The following is a 27263-nucleotide window of genomic DNA, read 5'->3' as shown; positions in this document are numbered from 1 at the left end:
GTGAGAGAAATGGCGCTAGAACACTGCTGGCACCTATGCTTACACACGTTCAATATTACATACTTCTCCACAAGATGCGTTCAAGGCTTCTGAAAACACATTTCCCTGGTTTCCTCTCTCCTTTTCTTGTGGGAATGTCTGGGCTGACATTTGCTGTGTCCCTTAAGTGTGTGCCAACAGCTGACACTGAGAAAATGAAGTTAGGAGCTCTTCTGCTGGAATGAGGGAACAGCTTGGGAATACTGCAAAATGCTGCACTAGAGATTAAGTTAGCAAACCTGAACGATCTTTTTCACTGTCTGAACTGCAGAGGGAAACCTATACTTTCCTTCCAAGAAAGGGAACGTGAGAGCAACCGTTTTGCTCTTTAAAAAATGCTAACAGTTTAATACAGGAGCCCCAAAGGAGCCTTCCCATGAATTATCATCATCTCCATTCTCCATTTTACAAGCGGAGACAATGGGAAATACACAGATCTGCTGTAAGTCACACCGTGAGCTGGAAAGATAGATGTGTGCTCTGTAAAGATTAATGTGTTTCTTCGAGTCAGAAATACATAATTTTCCCTTTACCTACAGGGATATGCTAATAAACCAAAGAGTTGACGAGATGCACTTCAAGTTCTTAATTCCACTATTCCTGTACTTTGCTATCGGATCACGGGTGCCTTACCAGTGACCTGACTGGTAAGATAGCAGGCCAGACCTCTACACCATGTAAATCAACACAGCTCCATTGCTATCTCAAAGGCTGCAGAAGGGTGAAATGTTTTATGGCTCTTGGGTTAGATATCAACCATAAACACAGAAAAAGAGAACTAAGTGTTGTCTCATTAACTGATAACATTGACACAGTGCAAAGAATTGCGCAAACAAATCCTCCAAAATTTTAAGATGGATATTATAGTATTTAAACTATAGCAGTACAGTTTACTCCTATAATATTCACCTTAAATTTGCAGTCAGTATGAAAAGAACTAGAAGAATGCAAACTGTTATCATATAACACTTAGTTCTGGGCATCGGTCGCTTGAAGAACAAATGTGACAAGTTACGATGCAGGGTCAATCAGGAAACACTAAACAGAAGTTGGACAAAACAACATGGAAGGCAATGTCGTACGTACCATTTGATTAGATACAGCAAAAACCCAACGAAACAAAAAAAGCAAACCAAACCTACCTGCAGCTCCAGCTGAGCAGGCAGCATTGAGGGAGAGAAAAATACTTAGGTTATGCAATGGACTTTAAAACAGAAGCCTTGACTTCTGCAGTAGTCACGCTTCTGCCGATCACTACGAGGGCCAGCTCTTCCAGCTAAGAGTTTACTCTTTACTTAGGCAAAACTCCTGAGATTTTTGCCTCAGGAAACACTAAGCAGATCTTCAAGGTTTACCCTGTAGTTAATAACTGCCCAAGGGGAGTTAAAGGGCAAAGATAAAAACCACAGATAATGTTGAAGGTGTTTTGTGACCTTTCATGTTTTCTTAGAGTTGATTAATAATGATGTAATGCATACTGCAGAGCCACAGTGAGAACGAAATGCTTTTGGCAGAAGGGAATAATTAGGGCAGGATGACAACAGGGCAAGGATTAGAAGAGTTAAAAAGTTCAGGAGTAGGGATTTTTTTTAACCTCATCTTACTGTTTGTACTCTTTGTTATACAACCAGCTGCATTTCTTTCAGCACGAAGGAAGTGACTGTGCTTTCCAAATCATACTCCTATCCCTGCCAGTTTCTGGGATCAGCGCATCAACACTCTGGACACTGCCCAGAACCGACTTAAAAACAAATATTCATTTTGGCTTTGGACCACAACATTCCTCTAGTTTGTTACACGAGAATCTTGAAGGGTGAGTGTCACTTTTCAACTCTGGGGACATAACTGCCCTATTTAAGGTCTGATCTCCAAAGAAAACCCCACAGGCTCTAAAGCGGAGGCTGAAAAATGAACTGATCCTATCAGGACTTGAACCCTGGGGCACCCGAGATCAGTGCTTCCAGACAGAGTGAAAGCACTCAGAGCATCACTGCTTTAGACCTCAGAAAAGTTGAAGCAATTCGCAAAGAATTGCTGTTGTTGAAAATCAAACCCTATATGAGTAATAAGGAAGAACTAGAGCTACACAGGTCTCCAGATCACAATCAGGAGTCAAGACTTTCTACCTGTTCTTTGGAAGTGAATGATGTACTTATGCATCTTAAAATCAAATGCTTGCCTGCTTACGATATTAAGTGCATGTCATTATAAAAAAGTGTGAATAGTTGAGTTGAATGAGCACTCACAGGGTGCTATAGAGCTTGCCGTGATTTTTCAGTGCTTAAAAAATAATGCTTGCTAGTTTAACTCTTATCTCAAGTTCTCATTGCTCACAGTCTGATGCAATACGGAAAGGTGCTACACAACCATCCATCTGCCATTCTGCCAGTGCTCCATCTGGAAACATCTCCAGGACTCTGCCTGAATGCGAGCTGCCAGATGTATGGGAAGTTAGGGAGACTTGAAGGTACAAACACATCACCAAGGACTAAATCACTACTGCATTCCTCTTAGTTGTCATCCATTTGTAATGACTTTTCAGGGAACAGACGCAAAATCACATGACAAAAAGTAACTTCAGAATTTCTGTCCCCTTCTTCCCACATTTACTGTTTAAGATAACCCTGGGTTGGCATCTTGCCTTCAAAAGTTCAGGGAAACAGGCAACATTTTCTCTTCCCATCGTACCCAGGCCTCAACTTTCCACCAAGGAAGTTGTGGCATACTGTAAGCAGTGAACACCCGTGTTCTCCACTACCAAAACCTCAGCATCTGCCTTTGCACTTTCTTACCCACCCTTCAATACATTCAGTAAAAATCCTCCTAGATTTTAACATATGAAAAATCAAATTACTGGTAGAAACTCGTCATTCAGAGGGCACAAGCATTTTATATGGTTAATTCTGCAGCCTTAATGTGCCCGAGCCAAACTCTTCCTTCAAGATATGCCACTGCATTTATGAGGTAACACTGGTCTCGCATATATATTGCTATAAACTGTGAGCAAAATTTGGCTCAACGCCTTCCTATACGGAACAGTTACTCAACTCTTTCCTAATCCTTTCTCATCCCCTATAAATGAAGTCTTACCCCAATTGCAGCTGTTCCTTTCTGTAATCAAAATTTTACACATGGAAGAAAGAGAAAAAGATTTTAAGCTAAATAAACCAATCTCACAGTTACACGGCTTGAAGGATTATTTGCTTGAATCATTTCCCTCCCACACACAGTAGGGAAAAAAAACAGCTCACCCAATTGACACAAAGCTCAGGCTCAAAGTGTTTGCTGTTGGTACACAAAGCTCTTAGCACAGGTTTTAATCTCACAAAGGCAGGTTTTTCTACCCCAAGAAAGGACTTTATCACTAAATATCATCATCATTATAGTGGATCTAAACAGAGGTCGTGGTTCCTCTTTGGCAACTATTTGCAAGAAAAGAGTTCTGGGAGACACAGATGGTGCTGTGAACAAGTCATTAGTCTGTGCCACAGTACCATGATTCAGCCGGCTGTTTGAAGCACTCCTGCTTGCCAGCTTGGTTGGACTGTGTTTCTATTAAAGAATTACTGTGCTGGAACTGAAACAGCTCCAATTGGTGACCAGTTCTCACTAGCATCTCATGAGATGCTAGTTCTTTACATAAGATTTGTCTTCCTCTCACTGCACAGAAAATTGCTAGGAATGAGACACTTTACACAGGATTTGGAAATGGATACGACGGCGAGAGAAAGAGACCAGCTGGTCCTGGCAGGCAGGTCCGGCATTCTCTTGATTACAGCAAATGGAGAGGGTGAGAGAAGACATGATCCGCTGTCCTCTTTGCTTACCCTGATACGCTTTGCTCGCCTCATGTCATCTGCTGTCATGGTGCTCTGCGTAGGCACCGTGCTCTCATCGTGCTGCGGCTGGATTTGTAGCGGGTGGTTTTCTGACTGCTGCTCCAGTGCCGACTGCGTCTCTGATGGCACTGGAGTCTGTTCCTGCTGCTCCAACCCATTCAGTGCGGTTTGTCCGGCCTCATCAAACTGCCCCTTGCTGGAAAAATGCAGCAAGTCCTGAAATCGCAAATCATACAACCAGTGATTATTCCCCCCACCCACTGAAAAATGCTTTGATAATACTCAGCAGACAACAAGATTTCTACATTTTTCAATCACAAGCTATATAAACAAGACGTGTCTACACTAACGCTTTCCTACTGCATTCCATTGATGCTCTAAGCAGATCACCTGCACCTACAGCAACAACATTCAGATTGCCAGGGAGGAAGTGCTGCAGGTAGGGAACTCTCCTGGCCATTATTATTGTCTGATCAGACACAAGACAATCAAAACGACACTGATGGGAACAGCCAAGCAAGTTCTTCTGCACTCATGACTGTTACTGCTTTAACCAAAGATGATGTAGGCTGACCTGTGAGAAATAGTACAACCAAATCGACTAGCACAGACCAGGGAAAGCAGAGAATTTCTGTCTCATTGAAACTGTTGTCACTTTGAAACATTATCATGTATTGTTATGCAGTGTCTCCCCCTCTCTGACAAACTAGCTGGAGTGCTGAACTGGAGAGTGACAAACGAGATGATTATGCTGTGCACTGTGCATTTTGCTACCCAGCTTCCAAGCTCTGCATACTCTCATCTACCCAGCTGCATACATCACTTATATTTATCACAGAGAGCTGTTTTCCTCCTTTTTTGCATTAGCATAAAAGAAAAAGGGAGGGTGCTGGGAGCACGAAGCACATGCCAAACATCTACATTCTTTCCATATAAGTTCCAATAACTCCTCTGGGATGGAAACCTCTCTTACTACAAGCAAAAAAACCACAAACCCACAGATCTTTACTTGACATCGCTTAATGCAACTCATGAAACTTAAAAGCACAAGCTAGGAAACAGAGCACCAAAAGTATATCAGCTCAAGGCTGGTACTGTCAAAGCACAAAAGCAGGTGTGGGAGAAGAAAACCAGGGAGGTGCCAGAAGGAGCGCAGCTGTTATAAACACTGAATGCTCACCAGAGAGAGACACTTAGTAGAGCAATATACCAGCCAAATGTCCAGTCCCAGCCTAGGTGGCAAGTTTCCATGCTTGCTGACGTTAAACAGTGCTCACAGCATCCCGAGTCTCATGTTCTCAGGCAGATGAACTCATGCCTAGTCATTAGCGAGGCGGGCAGACCTCCAAAGGCTCGGGACAGAACCACAGCCCTGCTCAACTGTATGGATGCACGCGAACCAGCCCTGGGCCTTGGTCCAAGCTGGCAGGATGGGCACCACCTCCAGTCCAGAGGCCATTCAGACACATTAGCACAGGACTGCGCCCAGTAAGCCCTGTTTCCAAACTCTTAACTCCAGAGAGACAGCGTTATGCTTACTCGTCTAAATGGAGCTGGCTCGTATCACATCAGCTTGCAAAGAGGGCGATCTCGCAACTGTCTGCACTTAATGTCACATTTAGGGCAATCCTGCAGGCCCAGAAAACAAGCATTCATAGGCAACATATACATTCCTCCCTCTGAGTCAGCACTGAACCACGACCCAGTGAGATGCCAGACGAAAATTACCACTCCAGATATCAGCTTTCAGCTAAGCCATAAAATAGAGCCACTGATCCCTTCTGACACGTTTCCTAAAAGGACTTGGTGGTAACCTATGTGTCATCAGCATCAGAGGGAATTTAGCATTCTACTTAAGCGCATCATAGTAGGTCCCTACAGAGTACAAGCAAAACAACATTCTGCAGTATGCCTACAGGAGGCCCTTTTGTTAATATTAAAATATCATAAAGAATCATAGCTCAAACTGATTTAATTCCACCAGCAACAGTTATAAGAGCAGGCTCTGACCTCACGCTCCAGAAAGGACAAATACGAACCTAAATTCCCATTACAGTTTTACTGTCTAAATTACTTTTGTGATGCTGCTAAACTGCCGCAATAACCTATCTCCCTGCTAAGTGCTTTGGGATGAAAGTTGCTGTAGAAATGCAAGTGATTTTAAAGTTTTTATAAAAGGAGAGTACTGTGCTCCCCCGGCAGAGAATTGTCCCCAGTAATTAACCAATAATTACTTGGGTGTAAGTCCAAAGCACACCCTTGATCTGCACCAATGCCCCAAATTCTTTTAGTCAAGAGTTTATATCGCACGTGATTTTTTTTTCATCCTCTCCATCTGCAAAAATATACCTGTGTCCCTTCTTCACACTTCTCCCCATTTTCACTGGTTACTTCCATACGCATGAATTTGGGAGGGCGCCCCGGGCGTCTGCCTGGTCCAAACCTCCTCTTTCCTCGCCCACGACCTCGGCCTCTGGCTCTGCAGAATACATATCGCTCCAGGTTAGAGACAAAAAAAAGATAGCTTTGGAATCTCCACTGATGTTACGTGTTCTTTCTTAGCATCACTATTCACCTATTCAACTCAGTAACAATGACCTGCAGTAAATAATAAAACCTGAAGAAATTCTGAGCACAAAAATATAGCATGCTGGCTGGTATTTATGTTGTGCTCTACCAGAAATCGAAGACCAGAAAACATTAAAATCTAATTCTGTAATTGTGGCACTGAGGACTACTGGCTTCTAGCAAGTCCTCTGCCATGGCAACTCTCCTACTTCCAACACCCCAGTGTACGGTGTGCTGGAAAATGTTTTCAGCTAGATCGAACGAGTGCACAAGGGAACCAATTTAAAACCTGAAGCCATAACATCCCTCTCTAAAAACGCACTTAGCCATTGATGCCAGGCAGTAAACTGGAGGAAAGAATTTCTCGTGTCAAAAAACCCCCAAACCAAAACACAGCCACTTGCTAAGTTTGAGGAGAAAGGTGGCACCAATGTCTTCTGCTCTCTGATGGATGTTTGTAGATTCAGCTTTTAACAGGTCAGGATAAACTATCTTGCCAGCCCAACGAGAAACCAAACCACTAGAACTCTTGTGCTCCAAGCTTTGTATCTGCATACATCTGAGAAAAGTCAGTATTTCAAAACTGTGGTACTGCAATATTGCACTTCAAGTCATCGGCGAAAAACTAAAAGCAAGCCAAAGCAACCTCACCACTTTCAACAGGGTATTTATTTCCCTCAAGCTATTTCTTTCACAAAGTCTCTTACACCAGTCAGCTTCCTCCTGTCATATTCTTACTTCCTAGTGCTGACCCATTCTCTCACAGGTACCCAAAGTGGTCAGTAAGATCTGCAGGGCAAAGACCCTCCTCTCCGCAAGTCTGGGGAAACACCAGTGACATACAGGCAAAGGTAAAGCTTTCGGTACCTGCTGAAGAAGTCCAGCTTCTCATCGTGGGAGTTGAGGTGCTGCTGGAGTTGCTCTGAGCTCATGAAACGACGATTGCACTCGTAACACGGCCAGTTCTTCTCTTGCTCTCTGAGAACTATGTTCGATAGGAAACATCAACGACCACATTTCAGTCATCACCAACTAAACACCCCTTCCCCGCCCCAAGCCTTTCTGTCCTCCACAGACCACATTTCACCCCTGAAGGTTAGACAGACCGCAGAATACCCAGCACTGCTTCATTTAGCTTTGCTTTTCATTCCCTCTGCACTGTGGCATGACTACAGCTCATCACAGAAGGACGAAAAGGTCACTGGGGACAATTCACATGGACTATAAACACTGTTTAAAATTCAGGGAGATCCTGAAATTTACCCTTGTATGGAAGAGCACCTGCAGGATTGTCTCTCTGGCGTAAGTTAGGGGAGGTCAAGAGAAATTTCTCAGTCTGAAGCAGTAGCTCATTGGTTTATGACACAGACTCGACATTAGACATCAAGTTCAGAAGCATACCTCTTTCCAGCAGCAGCCTAATGCTTCCCAGAAACTGAGGCAGAAGCTTAAATTATTGTAATATTAACATGAGAAGAGCTAGTAGAAGTCCCAATAATAAAATCTAGATCTGGTTTAAACATTCCTTAACCTAGCAGAACTTTGGGAGCACTACACAGGCCATATACTTGAAACTAAGTAGTACAACACCCAGCCACCACCACACCGCAAAAGCAGAGAGCAGAAGAGCCCAAGTTACCCTTCCTTTCCTCCTCAGATATGTCATGGATCTTCTGGTTCACAAACTCTGCATAAGAGGCAGCGTACCACACCTGCAGCAGGAATACAAGACAACAGAACACGTAGATGGAACCAGAACTAAAGGGAAATAATTTGAAAATGGTTTTTATTGCTTGCCTCAACCACTATCTCTTATTGCTGCCTTCACCCTCAATAATAACACCTGTTGAGATCAATATGCCCCTACTGCGGAATAAAAGAGCTTTGCTCAGAAAGCATATCCATTTAATTTTAAGATATAACCTCCTAATATGAATGTTCATCTCACACATGGCTACCAGTAGCTCTAAAGGAAGCAAGATTAATCTCTTTAGACCCAACTGTATAAGTGTAAAGGATGGATGTCAGCGGAGTGCTGTTGCTTTGTTGTACCAAGGGGAATGGAAAAGTTTTTAACTCGGGGGATTTCCCCATTTCCTTCCTGCTCTTTAAACAGACAATAGGCAGCACCATCCGCAGAGACTCATTTAAAATGTTCCTGAGCTTGTGAAGGATTCCAGCAATACGGTCCTGCTTTCCAGAACAAAGACCTGCCAGGCTGCAGCACAATGGCCCCAATTTCATTATACAAGGGATTTAGGAAGCCTTCAGCAGAGAGAACCATGGGAAGCAGAAAGACAAAGTTTATTAGAGCCTAAAATCAGATGCTCACATGTAGCTGAGAATTCCTGCATCACTTCTCATTTCACCTTACTGTTTGATTAAAAAGGTTCCATTTTCAAAGAGATTTCTTAAAGGCGGCACAAACAGATTTTCAACATGAAAAATCTGGCCAAGTTTAAAATTGCAGTGGGCCACAGGCATTTTCATAGCAGTGGTGAGCAGTATTTCTAATTCCTTCAGAGACTCACTCACAGGCACGCGTTACTTTGTGGGATTCTCACTAGCTGGACAAAGAAGAAAGCTTGGAGCTCCTAGACTACTCACCTGTCGCGCACTACAGAAGTTCTCAACTTTAACTGACTGGTCCCCCCAGTTCAGTCTTTGGACAAAATTTATACAAATACCCTACACCCATGTGGGAAGGAAAACACATTACAGAGCCTAGGTAATTTGCTTTCAATTATCAAACCAATTTTACCCCAAAAGACACTACTAACACATAAAGCAAGAAAAATGGTGCTTCTGCAGACAGCTCTATACAGATTTAATTAAAGTCTGATTTCAAATTGATTTAAAAAAAAAACTGTTGAGAAAATGATGTTTGGAAACACTTAAAATGGATTAACGAGGTTTCTAGCGATTCAGCCTAAATTAAGGACTGATTTCAGAGAAACCAAAAAGAGCTCGACTCTTAAAAATCAGCAACAAGCGTATAAAGCAGGCTTATGCCCTGGTTTAGCAAAGTGTGTTTAAAACTGTTGTGAAATTGTTGAAATTTACATGCAAGAAAAGATTTGAAGAACAATTTCCTCACATCAAAGTTTTTTGGTTTCCCCCTGTTCCCCAAAAGACGTTGAAAACAAAGGCCATCTCAGCCAGCCACGCTGTTTTGAGCTCAAAGTAATCAATACATTTTTAGAGGGAACAAAAAGCAACTCACAGGGAAGTCACAATATCCTTTATCATTTTCCACATGCAAAGTTTCAAAAGTTCCAGGAAAGCCAGGTAAAGTGAGAGACCATATTCACTTAAGGCACCAGAAAACAAGTCAGGGACACACAGGACTAACTGGAAAGGGCATCCAGAACTAAAAAGAATAAGACTGCTGCAATAAAAATTAGATTGCATCAGCAAAATACATGCAGTGTAAAGCATGACAGTGACAGACAAATAATTTACATACTCTTATTTTACACTTCCTCATTTTATACCTGAGCCAAAGCTCATTTGAAGTCCCTAAGTCAGTGACTAGCTACTTGCTGACTTCAGAGACATTGGATTCAGGCCATCATGTGCTTTAACAGAGAAAAAAAGCCCTAAAACTTTTTACAGCAATCATTTCCAGCACTTGTAGATGCACTTATTAGGTAGCAACTCGGAAGATTTGATTTCATCAGTAGAAAAAAAGTGAGTCACGAAACACGAGCAGTGCCATACCTTGAGTTCCTGCTTGGGCTCCACGTTTTTAATGGTTGTGTAATAAATGTGATGGCCGTACTGATATGCTACCAGGTTCTGCTCCAAATGGTTTTGAGCTGGACGCACAAACATCATCCAGTTACAAAGAGCCTCGCTAGAAAGTTCAAACCATAGGTCCTCTTGCAAATCTCTGTCTTTTCTGTCACCCTTATCAAGGGAAACCTGTAGCAAAATCCAATTACATGTGACTGTAACTGCCTGGCAGCAGGTTCAAAAGAATTTGAGTTTCTAATAAAAAAAACCCCACAAATCACTACTGTGCCCATGCAGCTTTTACATTAGGAAAGCAATGAAGGCATAGCTGATTTTCTCTTTGCTAGCAGGGATCCAGAACGAGGCAGCACTTAAAAAAGCACTTAAAAAACAGGTAGAGATTGAACTAGGGAGACACAATGGACCCTTCCGTAGCTTTTAAAAGCAAGAAGCATTCATTAAAAGGGTCAGGCACAGTACTTGGCATGGGGCTATCAATGAGGCACAAGAAGCTGTAGCTTTAGTAGGCTACAGAGCATCAGTTGTCAGATGTTTCTAAGTGGCAGACCCACTTCTCCTTTCATTTCCTGACTCATGACGCTGCCTCAAGCTGGAAGCAGCACTCTTTAGCCGAACTTCTGTTGCGTTGCTGAATCTGCCTGTGGTGACAGGCACTGACATTGGAGACCAGCGCTCCTAACACGAGGGAGCTAACCTCCAGCAAATAAAAGACCAATTCCTCTATCAAAACCAGTAAATATACGGATAAAAGTCAAATCTATTACTCCTCACGCCAATGCCTTGGCACGAGGAAAGGGAGAAAAATCTCTCTTCTCCCCTACATCTCATGGGGGAGAGGAGGGAAAGGGAAAGAAAAATATTTTTAACTTAAGTTACAGTATGACACAAGATAACGGCTGCAAAACATCCTCAGATGGGGCTGCTATTTTTATGTCCAGATGCTGCTTCAGCCCACGTGAGAGTGACTCACAGCATTCCTCGTTAGGTGCCCTATATACTGTAACACCGTAATGCCAGAATATTCACCACAATTATTGTGTCTCCCTGAATAACAGCGTAGATTTCAAGCCAAAGCAATTTGGTTATTTCTGAGTCACATTCAGAGACGAAAGCAACAAAAGAACATCTCTAGTGAAGCAACATGGGCACAGAGCGACACATTCATGAAAAGATCAAAGCTCAAGCACAAATCGATCCCTCTTCTTCTCTCGCGCATATCCCCCCTTACCTTCAAATGGATATAGCAGTCTTTGAGTTCAGTTTGTCTAACCAGGGGTCCTTCCACAGGTCCAAACTGCGTGCGTTTTGGGATACGCCTTTTGGAGAACACACCTCCCAAAAACCTGTCTATATAGAGCACCAAGGGGAGGCTGGCTCTCGCCCTGGTCAGCACAGGCCGGTTTGGGATTGGATGCAAAGGTCCGTGTTTGGGACACACAGAGGGATGTGCATTATTACACTCTTCACACCCTACAACACAAAGTCAGAGAGGACATAACTGCCAGGCAGACGCTCACGCACCAGCTCAGAAGAGACAGCCTTATCTCTCTCTAAACATCTTTGGCTCAGCTGTGGGAACATTTATTCCAATAGTCTGACTACATTTTAAAACGTTAGTGAGGGCAACCTCCTGCAAAACGAAGAACAAAGCGGCTCAGACGCCACCCGAGACAGAATCTTGTCTTTTCAAGTAAAGCAGCCAAATATGAGCCTATGTTTCCGAGTATAAAGGGGTTTGCTTATTACTGCTAAAATCTGAATGGATTTTGGCTGTATCTACTAGAGGGCTGATGGAGGGGAAAGAAAAAAACAGGAGGGCAGCTGGTACACTACATATGACTTCATATGCTTACACAAATCATTGGGATCAAAGGGTCGAGGTGGATCTGGATCCCATTCATCCATGTCAGTGTCTTCCCCATCTTCATCCTCATCTTCATCCTCCTCATCTTCCTCTTTTGTTTCCATCCTTCCCATTTGATTCTGCAGAGGTGCTAAAGGGTCAGAACCATCCACTGCCTCCATAGGAGGTAACACCTGGTTATGCACCGGTAATGATGCCTGAGGAGAGAATTCACAAACAAACAATCAAAATCGATTTGTGAAGAAAAACACTCTTACAAAAGACGAACAATGAAGGCTGTTGCTAGTCTACCCTTTGTGCTTCCTTTGGGAATGGAAAGGAGGATGAGGGAAAGTGGAACGACATGATAAACGCTTGCCAAGGGCTGTTTCACATCGCTGCTGCTGACAGCCTCACTCAGGACAGCTCTGTCACTGTCTCGCTCTACCCTGTCAAAGACTGACTTCTCAGGAGAAGAAACTGATACCAGAGAAATTCTGGACCCTCACAGAAGGTCTGAAACAGTCCAGGCTCTGTGGAAATTATCTGGAGCTTAAAGCTGTGGTTTAACTTCTTTTGTACAAGTGAGAGAATCCTGAACTTTGGCACATGATCTTTTCTCACCTATCTTGCAGTCAAGCAAATACAATTCCAAAGCATTCATGTAGATCAATAAGGGACAAGGTAACATGGGGACTAGATATAAACTATGGGGCATGGAGGACAGTTGAGGGCACTGTATTCTTCCACTAACTTTAAAGTTTATCCTTTGCCTTCCCTACAAAAAAAAATATATATATACCAAATATAAGTGCACTGCACAGAATATTCCTTCACCCATGCAGGTTTCTCAGGTGGAGAACAAGAAACATGACACACAGTATAAACTGTCTTAAAAGACTGGCAAAGAGACTCGGTGGCTGTTGGCCCTACATGACAGTCAGTCTTACACCTTCTGTTAACTTTGCTTGTCAAAGCAGAGAAGAGTATTTTAAGGTGGCTGCTCAAGACAGAACAATCTGTAGAACAGGTTTCTCCGTGTATTAAATACATAATCTCTCCTACAATAAAACGCCACACACTCCATGGTGAGACTATGAAAGACGGTACAAATCTGCGCTGCAGCTTCCTCGCATCGCCTCCTCTATCACTCAGACACGTTTCATCACCTGAGACAATGGAGCAATGAAATCAGTGCACTCGTACATTTAAGAGAAAAGGGTGCCTGGCAACTTACTCTATCTGCTTGCGGACCCTGCTCCAGAGCCATTTGCTGGGGGGATTCGGCAACGTTGCCGAGCACGGACAGGTTGGTGGGATTCATGCTCTGAGCAGCAGCAGGCAAGAGCACAGTTACCTAAAATTATAGGCACTCATTTTAGCACTGCGTCATTTCCATCAGTCACATATGGGCAGTGCCCTGCATGCAAAGTTCCAGTCCTACACTAGGTCAAAACCTGCAGCATTTTTTTTTTTCTATATTTGTTTCTTTTAAAATCCTGCAGATCCAGGAACAAAGGGAAAGGCTTCAAAAATCAGTCTGTATTTTGCAGTTTTGAATTTCCTAGCTCCCGCTCTTGGCTTTAAGTTAAGGTCCTATCTAGCCTGGGTTCAAACCGCACTAAAAACAGATCTGAGGAGCTCTTTAGCTTTTGCTAAAACTGGTGATGTGGAGTCTTTTTTCTTTTGTGTGTCCAAATTTACTTTTTTAAAAGGAAAAGACAAAGAAGGAAAAAGAAGTCTCATCTTTTTACTTATTTTTCTTTTTCTCAAGCAAACCAAGATCCATTATGAAAACAAGATGGTATATTGACCTCGTTGGAAGATCCAGCACTCAAACAAAAGGAATCCAACAGTCATTTTTTCTTTATGTTATTTGGTCGCACTATAGATTTCTGGTTCTTCTCATCTTTTTTTGGTGTGGTAACAAGAAAATTAATGCATATTACCACACTGCTCCCATCCATTCAGCAATAAAACAAAGCAGAATTAAGATCCTAGGAATCACCTTTCCTGTCTCATCTCCTGCTTATCTATACAGGAATTTGCACCATTATCCCACATGATTTTTCATCCTTCTCTACAGCAGACACCATGTGGCTTCTAGTTTGTGCCTCTGACTGTTAAGCAGCTTTTATGCTAAAACTTTTATGCTAAGCCCCAGCCCCTCTACAGAGTGCTTAAAAATATCAGATAAAACAGAGAACAGCAAATTGTGCCAACAGTGAAGGCGCAGACAAGAAAATCCATAATATAAGCAGATAGCCGTAGAACTTAAAAATCTAGTTATTTTGTTTAAAGAGGTATAAAAGTAATTTATGAAACTGCTTTAAAAGTACAGCAAAAAGACTACAGGGAACCACGTGACAGCAAGGAGGAAACTACCAAGACGACAGCTGAACCAAACTGTCTGGTATTGACATTTCTGATGCCAAGTGGCAACAGAAAAGGCATCATTATTCAGTGGCACACCTCCAGGTCTGCCAGCAATTGGAGGTTCACACAAGCTTGTGTCTATTTCTACCTCATATTAGCATTTCCTACTACTAATGGCACTCCAAACATATCCTTTCACTTCCACGTCAGAGACTGCAAGGAACATAGGCATTATTTTTATCTTAAAAAAGAAAATGAAAGGTTTTTACAGTTTCTTTTGAAAGACAAGAGGAGCTTTAATTATTATTTTAACATTTGTTGTCAGTTCAGGCATGTCCCACATGAAATGCTGATGTAAAAAACACCTGCAGAGGCAGGAGCTGCCACAGGGAGGGACTAACCATTCACAAGCAAACACCTCTGTTGGGGCTGCCATCAGTGTTGGAAGGGAGGATGCACAGACAAGTGCTCATGCCCTTGATACTCAACATGGGTCAGCAACTGCACAGTGCTGTAAAGAGTGTCACTTGCACTGCATATGTAAGTAATCCCTACTTGAAATTAGATTTAATTATTAAATGAGCTTTAAGACAACCCAATGGGATTTTCTGGCTTCTTAACGCAAGGAAATTGATGCAGCAAAAAATTCCAAACACCTCCGGAGAACTGGAAGAAATCAGTTAACACTTATACTGTGCCAGTCTTACTGTTTCCTGCCTGCACCTCAACAGTTTAGAAGGTCTTCTTTTAGAAAGAAGAAAATATATTTTCAGTGCACATTCAACCCCAAAACTGTTAATAAAGATGCATTTTAATGATGGCATTAGTAATGATTCCAATCTAACTCACACATGCCATTAAAGACTCACCAAGCAGTAACAGGTTTAAGTCTCTGACAAGTGGAGAACTTGAACTAAAGATCTCGATCTGAGAGCACCTATACCAAATCACCACAATGCAGTCCCCAAAGATACCAGTAAAAGTTAATGAGACCTTCCCATCTATGGCAGACAAAAAAAAATCCAAACCCAAATCATCAAAGCTTTATAAACCCAGGCTCAAATTTTACTCTGTTGCTAGCTCACTTCACAACAGCAAGCACATCAGACCTGGGGTGCCCTGGTAAGGTAAGGGAGCCAGTAAGTGAACTTCTCCAGGTCTTACAATTCCTAATGAATTCAAGGAATTACAATTCCTGTGAAGTTTCTAGCAAACCTAGAATTTGATCCAGAGTTTCTATCCCTTGAGAGCCTTTTATGGACTTAAAGGAACTTGGATCAGAGGTTATATGATGACAGCTGCAAACCCAGTTTTTCCAGAACGACACGTTAAAATCAAGTCAGCCACATCAGTTCGCAGACTTATTAAAAGGGACACTGTTGGAAGGCTTTTCACCTGGGGCAGTAAATGAATACTTTTTTTGAACAAGAATTAAAAAGAATTAACTCAAACACTCTTAACTTGCCTTGCCATTCATGCACAAGCTAGCCAAGATCATAGTGGCATGCTATCGTACGCTTTTTGCCCTTGATCCCTGGGATGACAGCACATGACTGAGGACTGCCATTCGTCAAACTCTGATAGGGCCTATTATGCTCTAGCACCACAACAATGTCCCTTTACCTTCAGCAACAGTTCCCTCACAGTTTCAGGTCCAAGAAAAATAATGTCTCCTTCTTACCTGCTGGGTGGTGGCATCCTGTTGGACGTAAGCCACTTGGGACGGATCTGTAAACAGAGTCTAGACAAAGTGAAAAAGGCTTATCAAACCGGCCTTAGGGTTGTTTACTCCCAACTCACACAAAAATTACTCTGCCACCAAGAAACGATCCACATTTGATCCTTTGCTACCTTCTAATGTGCCTACTGTCACAGCAGATTAGTTCAACTTACCCAAGTGGACATACAGGCATAGAAATTAAACTAAAATTAGGTAGTGCTCCATAAACATATAGTATCGTATTTGTGTGGCAATTTTCATGCATGTATCTAAAATGGGATATTTATTACTTTTTTAATACCGAAATGACTTTGTCAATTGTTGACTTTATAATCTACATCTACAGGACGTAATTCAGTAGCTGTATGAAAACCATGTAACACTTGAGGGCAGAATAGAAGAGAACCGTTAGCTTTATCTTTCTGCAAAGACTTCTACATGCTTTCTTTTAAGGAACTATGTGGCATATCTGGCTGTGATATGCCAGATATGTGAATTTGATATGGCCAGGATGTTGTTTTTTAATTTCACAGGAGACATGCCAACTCCAACATTCTTACAGTAGCCTGCAAGAACAGCCCTGATAGGAGGGCTTCCCCCTAGGAAAAGCAAGACTCAGATGAAAACTAAGTACTGGCCAAGGTCACCTTGCTTATTTTGCCAAAACTGGAAATATCTGAGCTTGTGGCAGTCTGGCTCAAACAAAATAAAGCATGGCATAATACAAACTCCATTCGCGCTTTGATAACTGCATCTCAGTTGCATGGTAGTGTCTTAGTACTATGTCTCTTTGGACAAAATGATAGTATTCAGAGTTTTGGAGTTACTTGGTCAGTAACTTCCTGGGAGATATCCTCTCAGAACATGCCACCACGTAGGAATTGTTTTTACATAACAGCTAAGAACTGCACAAGAGAGAGACCGTGCCACACAAGGCTACGCCAGCATTGCTGCGGGTGTCAAGTACGTGCACTTTGCAGCATTGCTAATCTGTTCTGTCAGCAAAGACGTTATAAAACATTCTCGACAAAGCATGCCTGTTCCTCTTCTTTTAGCTGTCCACAGAGGTACAGATGTGTACTATATTAACCCCACATAAACAGATGCTGTCAGAGACTAAAAGCTATTTGAGACAGTTATGAAAGAAAAAACCTTGGTCTATAAAATCAACAACTCTGAAGAGAGACTACAAAATTACATTGAATACACCAAGATCCTTGCAAAAAGACATGACTGTTATTGTAACTATCGGTTACAATACTACGCAAAACAAGGACTCTTCCAGAAGACACATAGATTGTTCTTAGCTTTACTGAATACAACAGAGGCAGAATTCCTGGAGAGATTATCCGTGTTTTGGAAAACACCTTTGAGTTAATTAATCTCATCCACCTTCAGTGAAATAATCAGCATTTCATCATTCATAGCCTTGACATCCTTTAATTACCACATTTGCACATCAGACAAATGAACAGCACGAAGTCCCTGTTCAGCAATGGGCAGATAAAAGCATTAAGAGCAACTGCCTGCTATTTTCCAGTCATATCACTTGGCTGATAACTGGCTTTCCATCTCAGACAAAATTGTTTTGTTTTCTAGGCGCCAAAACAGGGTGGGCTCAGAACCACACATGCCTGGGTAGCTTCCACGGGATGGATGTAAACAAGCGTGTGCTCCGAGGTGTCCACGGAGGTGTAGGAGGTGCCATCTGCTGTGTAGACCACCTGCTGTGAGGGACGGTCCTGCTCATCACTGTACACGATCTGTGCCACCGTCCCCCCCTCAGGGACAAAGTGCACCTGGAAGAAAAGAAAAGATCCTGTGTCAAAGCGGAAACATGTGCCAGTGGGGAAACAACACAAGACACACAGGTTGCAAGGTGCTTTGAAAAGTAGAGTACCTTGCATCCCAACTACCTAGCCAGTTGCTTTGAAAACAACAAAACCCCCGCTGTATAATACACATTCAAAATCTTATTGAATTATGCTAGCAATATAGAAACCTGGACACAAACCACCATTGGCTTCTGGTTTTACTCTACATTTTAACTCAAAACCTAACTGGTTATAAAGGGCACCTAGACACGCTTTGTGCTTGCGTGACACTTTGAAAATTCATTAGAAAAGAAAGTTCAGATTTGAACTGGTGTATCTATGGAATTTATTGGAATATTGTTTCCCTTTATTCTCATAATCCTTTCTGAATTTATGACGATTACTTCGTTCAGCTAGTTCTGTAGTTGGAGGTGATTTTTTCTGTTGATGAATGGCTAACAGAACCTATTAACTTTGATACTGCTTCAAGTAACAGTATTGCACCTATCATGAGGTGGCAATAGTGTATGTTAGATTGCTTCTCTGCAGCACGTACACGCAGTATCAGTAGAAAATTCAGCTATTTAAACAGAGAAACATAACTGAAAGCATTAAGCAGTGTTTCCAAGGACTACTGGAACAAGTTAAGTTTAGGGCAGCAGTTTAAATCTAGAGAAGTTCATACCGATAGAACATCAGGATCACAAATGATTATCAGTGACCAACCTTAAAGAAGCTAGAAAAATTAATTCCAGTGGCAAGAGGAACTTGTTTATTTTTCTACATGCTTTACAGGCCAAAAAACATTTCCAGCACATGGGAAAAATGGGATAGCAAGCAGGAAACCTAGTTCTGGTATCCACATTCATATTCACATAAAGTGTTTTCACATAAAGCGATGCCACAGTCACATATTTTATTTACTTTGTTTCACCTTGTAGCTTATGCTTCAAAAGATGCCTGGTACTCCCCCACCGATGCTAAGTGCTGATGCTGTACAATAAATCCTCATGCAAAGACTACAGTAAGAATGCATGCACCGTTTCAGATTTGGAGAGCCCTCTGCAAATACTAATTAAGCCTTGTAACTGCCATGTGCAAACAACAGTATAGTTATCCCATTGTATAAGTAACAGAACACAGGCCATTGAGAACTGCCTTTCTTTGCAAATTTCAAAGCTGGAAATTACCAGGACAGTCAAAATTTCTCAGCTCGTGGGTCAAATGACATGCAGCACCCTCTTCTAATAAGCTTAAAAGAAGAAATCAATTTACAGCCTTCTAGAAATTCTCAGCTGCATTGTCTCAGAGACAGAGGGACTAGCTGCATACATCAGAATCTGACTTTATTAGTCACTAACAATTAACATTTCTCCCTTCCCCACTACCCAGATGTCTGACTGGAAAAAATTATTCGTATTACTTTCCCCGAGGTCCACCCACAGTTCCAACTGATTCGACTGATGCCATCAAAATGGGATGCCACAGACCACAGAATTTGTTAATATTCATTAGTCTGAATACCCTTTCACTTTCCCACATGGTTATACATACACTTGGACACCGAAACTTCTATAGCCACTGGCTGGTTTTGTTTAGCTCATTTCAGATGTCTGTGTATTCACTGCTGCAGTTTGCACAGCTCGCTTTCTGAAGCTTTAATCGGAAATCACCACAGACATGTTTGTATTTCTTCTCAAAAGAAAGATGAGTTTCCAGGCACTGAACAAGGTTCGCATAGGAACATCTGCTTGCTAAGTCACCACATCAAGCCCAGTTCAGTCCGAGCAGGAGCCAAGAGCTCTGGAAGGTACTAGTCACCTGAGCAGTATTCTGCTCCTGCTCAGCAGAATCAGCCCACACCTGAGGACTTTCCTCTTTTGAGTCCATCTCCTCCCTGCCGTGGTGCTCCATGGGGAGAGACATCTACTGGAGGAATGTCTGGCTGAATAGAGTCATCTGTTCACTGTGCTTCTACTGCCAGAAGACAAGGTGATCTTCAGTAACATGGCTATTAAAAAAAGAAAAGAAAAAAAAGACAGATATTAAACCAAGTATGACACATGGAACAGAGGTGTAAGGTATTATCATCAGCTACCGCACTACGCTTACACGCTGCCAGAGTAAAAGAAGGCTTGGCTTTACAAACACACACATTCTCATTTACCACACTCAAGTTCTGCTGCATACTACTTCCCAAGTCCTATTAAGGAGAAAACAAGTCAACCATTACTACAGTTGCACTGAAGGATTATACTGAATGCCTCCTGCACTTAAAGATTATAATGAATTCCTCCTGCACGTCCTTCCTTGGCCAGAGGCAGTCCACAAAATATTCTTCACATTGTCCTTCTGGCACCTACAGGCCTAGAAATCAATAAATGATGTAAAAAATTGGCCTTAACCTTCCAACAAGAAAACCCTACCTTCAGAGACGCATTACCAGTTTCTCAGTGCATCTGAAAGAGGTTTTGTTCAAGAATCAAATGGCTTTACATGTGCAGGCAGCTTTCACCTTGTACAAAACCGCAGTCCCAGTTGGTATTCAGGCAGTGTTACAATAGGCAACTTTTAGAAAAAGAACAATGAAACTTCAACTCAATTCACACGAGCCCGAAGATCCTGACAAATTGCTTCCAAGCTAGGTTTTATTCACCTCTCGCAATTTTATCGGGGCTTCTCAATCTGCCATTGGGAATCTCAGAAGTGTAATTTACAGGTCTGGTGATTGGTTTAATCAGTGGTTCAGCACCTTCCCAGTCCGTTGTCTCTAATGTCATGTTAAATCACAGGCCCAGGAATTAGCATAAAGCTGAGCCCATTTCATTTTTCAGCTAGTCCAATTAACTTTATTTTATACCAAGTGCCTCGCTGGGCTGATCCAATGCCAGTACCCCGTCTGTGCACCAGGAAGAAAGCAGAAGGCTCCTTGCTGATGCTTTCATTCATTTGCATTTTAAATGCAAATTATTTTAGTCATAATTTATTCCTATAAATGCTAGCATTTGGCTTGTCATTGACAACTAAAAAAAGATAAGGGGGGGGGGGGGGCACGCAGGACGGTAGCAGGCACTTACTGCTAATTTTGCCAGCAACGAGTAAGCTTTGCAGACCTGAGCACTAACTGTACCACTGGTCCTGGCCAGAACATATAAATCAATAGTGCAGAAATGTCTCAGGCTAACGTCACTGAACGATGTGGGGGAAAAAAAGACATATTACTTCCACATATATAAAGAAAAGCAAGATATTTCTGGGCATCGCCAGACACTTAAGTCATGCCATTATTGGTGAGTAGAGCCTAACATTTGCTGTCTCATGGCAAGTAACACAGCACATGTGCCACGCAGTCCCCCATGCAAGCAGAGACTGAGAAGCAGTTCTGACTTCCTATTAGACTCATACACCATTATGTTATGGGAATAATGAAGCAGAAATTCCACTGCATGAATATTACTTGATACAAAACATCCAGAAAAAGCACTGAGGAGAAAAGAAAAAAAAAAAAATACATGTACCTGCACGCAATACTTTAGTTAAGGGATCTCATTAGTATGGGGAAAAAAATAATGAACTGCAGCAAACAATTAGGACCGTCAAACACCAGCCTTACTCTCCAAGTATTGAAAGCCAGGGTCATTTACAATTAAATATTGTTTATTTACATATTACACCACACAAGCTCTGCTCTATAAATACATATCCTCCATCCCTACACAGCACCTTTCATCCAGCTATCTCAAAGCTACTTGTTATTAAGGATTAAAATTCAGAGATTTTCTCATACCTAACCCTACCATTTTCACTCAACTCCATCACTTATTTTATCAGATATACCATCACCAAAGGGTCTAGAACTGCCTGTGTGAAGTGTGACAGCATTTATGTCAGTAACAGGATCCGAAATCCTTCTACATAAAATTAAATGCCTATCCTGTTGACATTCTTTGGCTGGTTTATCCCAAACAGCTCTTTCTTAACTGTCCTTATTAATCAAGAGCCAGTTCAGGTAACTGCACTAACAATAGCCAGTAGTGTAATCAACTACCTAATCACTTAGAAAAATAAAATCTAGAGGTTTCAATTTGGAGGATATGGGTTTTTTTAAAAAATATAGTTATCCTGTTAATAAGAATGTAATTAAATTAACCAGTGATTGAATTAAGAGACATGCACAGTTCTGGCTAATTCCACATGGTGCAACAAGTAGCAGAGTTTCTGGCTGACCTTCCACACAAGCAGATATTGAAGGTCTCAAGGAAGATGCTGACTCACGCCTGCTGACTCACTTTGGCACAAATAATTTACAACAGAAGTGAAAAGGAGACCCAAGGGTTCAGACAGGTCTTCAATAGACAAAAGTGGGCATTAAGATTCATATCTGCAAGAAAAAATAGTACCAAAAAGTTGAAAGCAGAAGACTATCATTTTGAGTTTTGCCATCGTTCTAGAAGTTAGCGTTAATGTCAAATCTCAGGGCAAAAAAGCAAGGCTGAGCCAAATTCAGTGGCTTGGTGGTGCAGTTTCTATAAATGGTATTGTTATTGCTGTTCTTCACAGAAATAAAAAAAAAAACCAAAAAACTGCTCAGCGCAGCCAATTGTGTAGCAATAACAATCAGACAATATTAGGAGCTGGAGGATTTGCTGATGCTTTCAACTTCAGTACTTCAAAACACATCGTAGGATCTGCCTCCGGTATGCATTCCTACCAAAGCCTGGGTCTCCGAGAATCCTCATCATTTCCATCATGACCAAAATACACAGAAAAGCATGTTTCCCTGGAAACGTGGCTACACCGAGTGAGAAGTCTGTGCGGGAGCAGACAGGCCATGCCCCTGAGAGATCCCAAGGCCAGGCAATAAGGAGGGCACAAGGCAGGAGCAAGCTTTGAAATTTAGCTGGTACAAAAGCCAACAGTGAAAAAACAAGACCTGCAGTTAAGGTTGGGAGCTGGGAACATGATCTGGTCCAAAGTCACTGACAACAAAATTGTCAGGAAATACAAACACCCAAGTAATTTTTCCAACTGTGATGGCAGCAAAAGACCAAAATAACTTTGCTCACTAGTACTCTATAGGATGCTCTCACTCATTTATCCTTCGTGATCTTATTTTCTTCTTTAAATCCCTCTCTCAATATCCATCACAGCTGTGACACCGACAGCCACAGTGCCTTGAGATTTTAACAATTTCCCTATGGTATTCTCTCAGCAGAGATGTCTCACTGCACGAGGAAGCAGCAGATGCCCAGCTCACCACATAGCCACAGTATTTTTTCAAATTAGTTGCAGAAGACTCATGACGAGTGCATTAGGGTACGTGGCCTCCACACTAAGCCTGTTAGCAATTCCAGTTTGGGAGATAGTGCTAAAGAAAACACTCTCTCAAAGGTCTAGCCAGAAGCTTTACTAGTCCTTTTGCAGAAATAAACATGAAACTTGAGGCAAAAGCATTGCCAAAGAGCTAGCATGCAAGGGAACACTCTCCACTGGTCTCCACTTGCTCTCCGCATCATTTGTCCACAGATTATCCTTTGTAATTGTTGATTTTTCTCCCTGTATCTCACAGGCATCAGACATTTTTAGACAAACTAAATAAAGAGGCAAGCACCTCACTGGGAAGTGCTGCCGTGTCTAAGGGACACACACGCATGCTATGAGACCCATCACCAACACACCAACCACAATTCTATCACCACCCCAATGCTTACATATAACCTGAGGAGCATCACGCACATGAGCAAGAAGCAACACCAACATCTGAGATTCTAAATCATTTACAGTTACTATGAAGACAGCATTTTCCTCCCCAAAATAGCAGGCATGCCTCACCCAGTCCACGCTGAGTGATGGCACAAGCTGAAACAGTAATAAGTATAACCACAACCCAGTAACACTCCAGTACATCAGAGTGGCAAGGCAGTGACAGGAAAACAGCGCGTCACTATTTATATACCATGGATCACAATATAAGATACAATGTAAATCAAGAACCCACACAGCTCCCATCACTTTAAAATATCTACTCCAGTAGAAGATAGAGCTCCAGCAAACACAGGTTGGAATGAGTTTATCTGCAACAGCACCCATAGGTGCTGCCCTTGAGCTCCCTGCAACATGGCCATGTTTTTCACAGGCAGAAGAGCACGGTCAGAGTTAGGAAGTGACATCGGCGCTTATCTCGGTGAGGCTTATCAGTGCAGGAACAACCTGATGCTAACCATGACTAGAAAGCATCCGATTCAGAGCTCAAGCAGGGCAAGATGAGTATTTTCCTATGTGTCCGCACACCCATCATATCCAGCCATCTGCCTCATCTGAGATTTACAAGTAAATCAACACCCTCTTCAAGACAAATCAGGTTTGTTTCACAAACATTCACATTATGCCATTCACATTTACTTTCCCTTCATTTACCTTCCCTTCCTTGGCACCCCCTGGGGATCTGCTGGTGTCTGAAACCTATGGCCTTCCTCTTTAGTTTTTGCCTTTTACATCCAATCTGAAAAATCTCATTAATGGTGAAGCTTGTCCTCTGCAGCTGCTGACACCTTTTGTGTCACTGTCTGACCAGTTGTTCTTTTTGGAAAACTCACTTGAAAACTCCTTTTGACCACCGTGACATGCTCTAACCCCTCTCTCATGTTCCTGCAGCGTGCTTTCTCTGAAGATTTATTATTAAATCAGCAGCTTCCCCCATTCACTGCATTCACCTCCAGAGAATGAGAAAGCACTGCTCAGGGGCAAAGCGCTTCATCCACTGCCCAACAGCAACGTCCTCATTAGCCTCACTGTCCTCAGCAGAAGCCCCCCCTCTCGCCCTCAGCCATCACAGCACCCACGCCATGTCACCTCATAGGTGCACCTGTGACCCCTAACACCTAGGGAATGGGAGTGAGCAGTGCTTTAAGAAAAAAAACTCCAGTAACAGCAAAGTCACTTTCGTATTATTTTGTATTTGGCATATAAGAGTTTTTGACACAAGTTGAATATTGTGAACTCACGCAGTGCTTCAAAGGAAAGCTCAGCTCTGAAATTCAAAGAAAACCACCACCAAAAAAAAAGCCATCAGTAATCACATTTTCTTGGCATACCTGCTATTAAGGAATGACAATTTCTTTCAATGCTGGGACTACACAAGAAGATACACAGACAAAAGCTCTGGGGACTTCATCTGCAGCAACTACTCCAAGTCTAATTAAGGGCATTCTGCTGAGGAAGCACCCAAACCAGTGCCTGCCAAACATTCGCTTTTGTCCCTTCTCTGGGATGAGAAGAATGGGGGAATATTACAGCTGGGCAAGGGGAGAAGTCCACCTCCCTGCTCAGGGAGCCATAAAGCCACTGCAGTATCTCAAATGAGAATCCACTCTACTATAATGGTGCATAAAACAGCTAATGTGATTTACTCCCCAGTGTAAAAAGAGGCTTGTATATAGATTGGGGTTCCCTGCAGCAATAATGGCAGGGGCTATTAGCTTAATCCTTTAAGTACTAAGCTCACTGACCACTCTTTTTCACCATGTGCAAGGACAGCAAGATTGTTACGAAAGGGGGTTTTACGACTACAGGTCTTCCTCCAGCCTTTAATATGAAAATGATTTATTATGCTCAAAAGGAACATCACATGTGTCTGCAAAAAGCTATATCCCACACTTAAGTTAATTACCCCAGCCTGCCTAGAAGGCAGAGTCGGTGCATTTCCTGAGATCCCTTGGCAAGAACACGTTTTCATTGCAGCAAGAAGGTTTCTAACCTCATTGAGGACTGAGTCACGACTACCATCTCCTCCTCTGCATTGCCATCCATCAAAAGCACATATTGTTTCAAGGAACTCTGGCTCTGGTGCATTTTGGCTGAATGTTAATAATCAGGTAATATATAACCCCAATATTTATGTTTTACTGGTGAGTTAGAAATGGAAATTCATACATAAGGCTGGGACAGCAAGGATTATTTATTTCCACAGAAGGAGAAATGGCTTCAATTTATTTAGTCGTATAACAAATAGAAGAGCTCAGCCAAACACAAACTCACCCTTTACTCAAATTGTGCATAAGGAATCTATCTACCTATATCCCTATGGCACATCCATCATCAAAGCAATAACGAGCTCCAAGAGATCTCTTAGATCTTCAAGGCCAGTCCTCCACTACTGCATCCAACGTGCATCACAGTCCTTTGCCTAAAGGGACAGTCCCCAAGCATTAAAGGTGAGAGCATGTGTGGTGGGCTAACCCTGGCTGGATGCCGGGTGCCCACCACAGCCGCTCTGTCACCCCCTCCTCAACCAGACAGGGGAGAGAAAATAGAGCAAAAGGCTCGTGGGTCGAGACCAGGACAGGGAAATCACTCAGCAATTACTGTCACCGGCAAAGCAGATTCGACTTGAGGAAACTGGTTTAATTTATTACCAATCAAATCAGAGCAAGATAATGAGAAATAAAACCAAATCTTAAAACCCCTCCCCCTCGCTTCTTCCCAGGCTTAGCGGAGAAAGGGGGCTGCGGTCAGTTCATCACACCCTGTCCCTGCTGCCCCCTCCTCACACTCTGCTCTGCCCCAGCATGGGTCCCTCCCACGGGGTGCAGCCCCCCAGGCACCAGCCCTGCCCCAGCCTGGGCTCCTCTCCCCACGGGGCCACAGGTCCTGCCAGGAGCTGCTCCAGCGCGGGCTGCCCACAGGTCACAGGCTTTGGGCATTCCCCTGCCCTGGCGCGGGGTCCTCCTCGGGCTGCGGGTGGGGGGCTGCTCCCCCATGGACCTCCATGGGCTGCCGGGGAATCTGCTGCGATGCCTGGAGCACCTCCTGCACTGACCTGGGTGTCTGCAGGGCTGCTGCTCTCACATTCTCACTCCTCTCTCCAGCTGCAGTTGCACAGGGTTTTTTTTTTCCCCTTTCTTAAATCTGTTATCCCAGAGGTGCTGCCACCATTCCTGATGGGCTCAGCCTCGGCCAGCGGTGGGTCTGTCTTGGAGCTGGCTGGCATTGGCCTATCAGACACAGGGGAAGCTTCTAGCAGCTTCTCACAGAAGCCACCCCTGTATCCCCCCCCAGCTACCAAAACCTTGTTATGCAAACTCAATACAACCGGACAGTCTGTTGCAACTGCTCTCACAAAGTATCAGAAAGCCTGTTTCTACCACAAAATATGTGAGATAAGCAAGCACTCCAGGTGAGTCCCAAGAAGAGAGATTAGCATCCAGGAGGATGGTTGGGCTAGAGACCTGCTTTAGTCCCAATTCTTACACAACAAGGCATTTTCTCATTGCATCCGTCCTTCACCCTCTGAGTGGGCAAAGAGACAA

The 27263-nt window shown here is 42.8% G+C and overlaps 1 protein-coding gene across 10 annotated transcripts in view; it reads right to left on the bottom strand.

Moving 5' to 3' along the window:
- PRDM10 (PR/SET domain 10) overlaps positions 1–27263 on the bottom strand; it is a 47083-nt gene that overhangs the window by 16350 nt on the left and 3470 nt on the right. For 3 of the 10 annotated variants that reach the window (XM_040615899.1, XM_040615898.1, XM_040615901.1), the window contains exons 2-13: positions 19777–19966; positions 17776–17940; positions 16103–16162; positions 13283–13402; positions 12056–12263; positions 11431–11672; positions 10167–10370; positions 8086–8158; positions 7314–7431; positions 6228–6357; positions 3867–4094; positions 1182–1193 (exon numbers count right to left, since the gene is read on the bottom strand). In XM_040615899.1, the coding sequence (XP_040471833.1) occupies positions 1182–1193; positions 3867–4094; positions 6228–6357; positions 7314–7431; positions 8086–8158; positions 10167–10370; positions 11431–11672; positions 12056–12263; positions 13283–13402; positions 16103–16162; positions 17776–17940; positions 19777–19881 (1665 nt within the window). In that variant the 5' untranslated portion in view covers positions 19882–19966. The other 7 variants (XM_040615902.1, XM_040615903.1, XM_040615900.1 and 4 more) reach the window with 7 other exon arrangements.

Source organism: Falco naumanni, chromosome 16 (assembly GCF_017639655.2).
Source record: "Falco naumanni isolate bFalNau1 chromosome 16, bFalNau1.pat, whole genome shotgun sequence".
Taxonomy (NCBI): domain Eukaryota; kingdom Metazoa; phylum Chordata; class Aves; order Falconiformes; family Falconidae; genus Falco; species Falco naumanni.
Note: the sequence above shows the minus strand (reverse complement) of the source record. Positions and strands in the feature narration are given on the sequence as shown.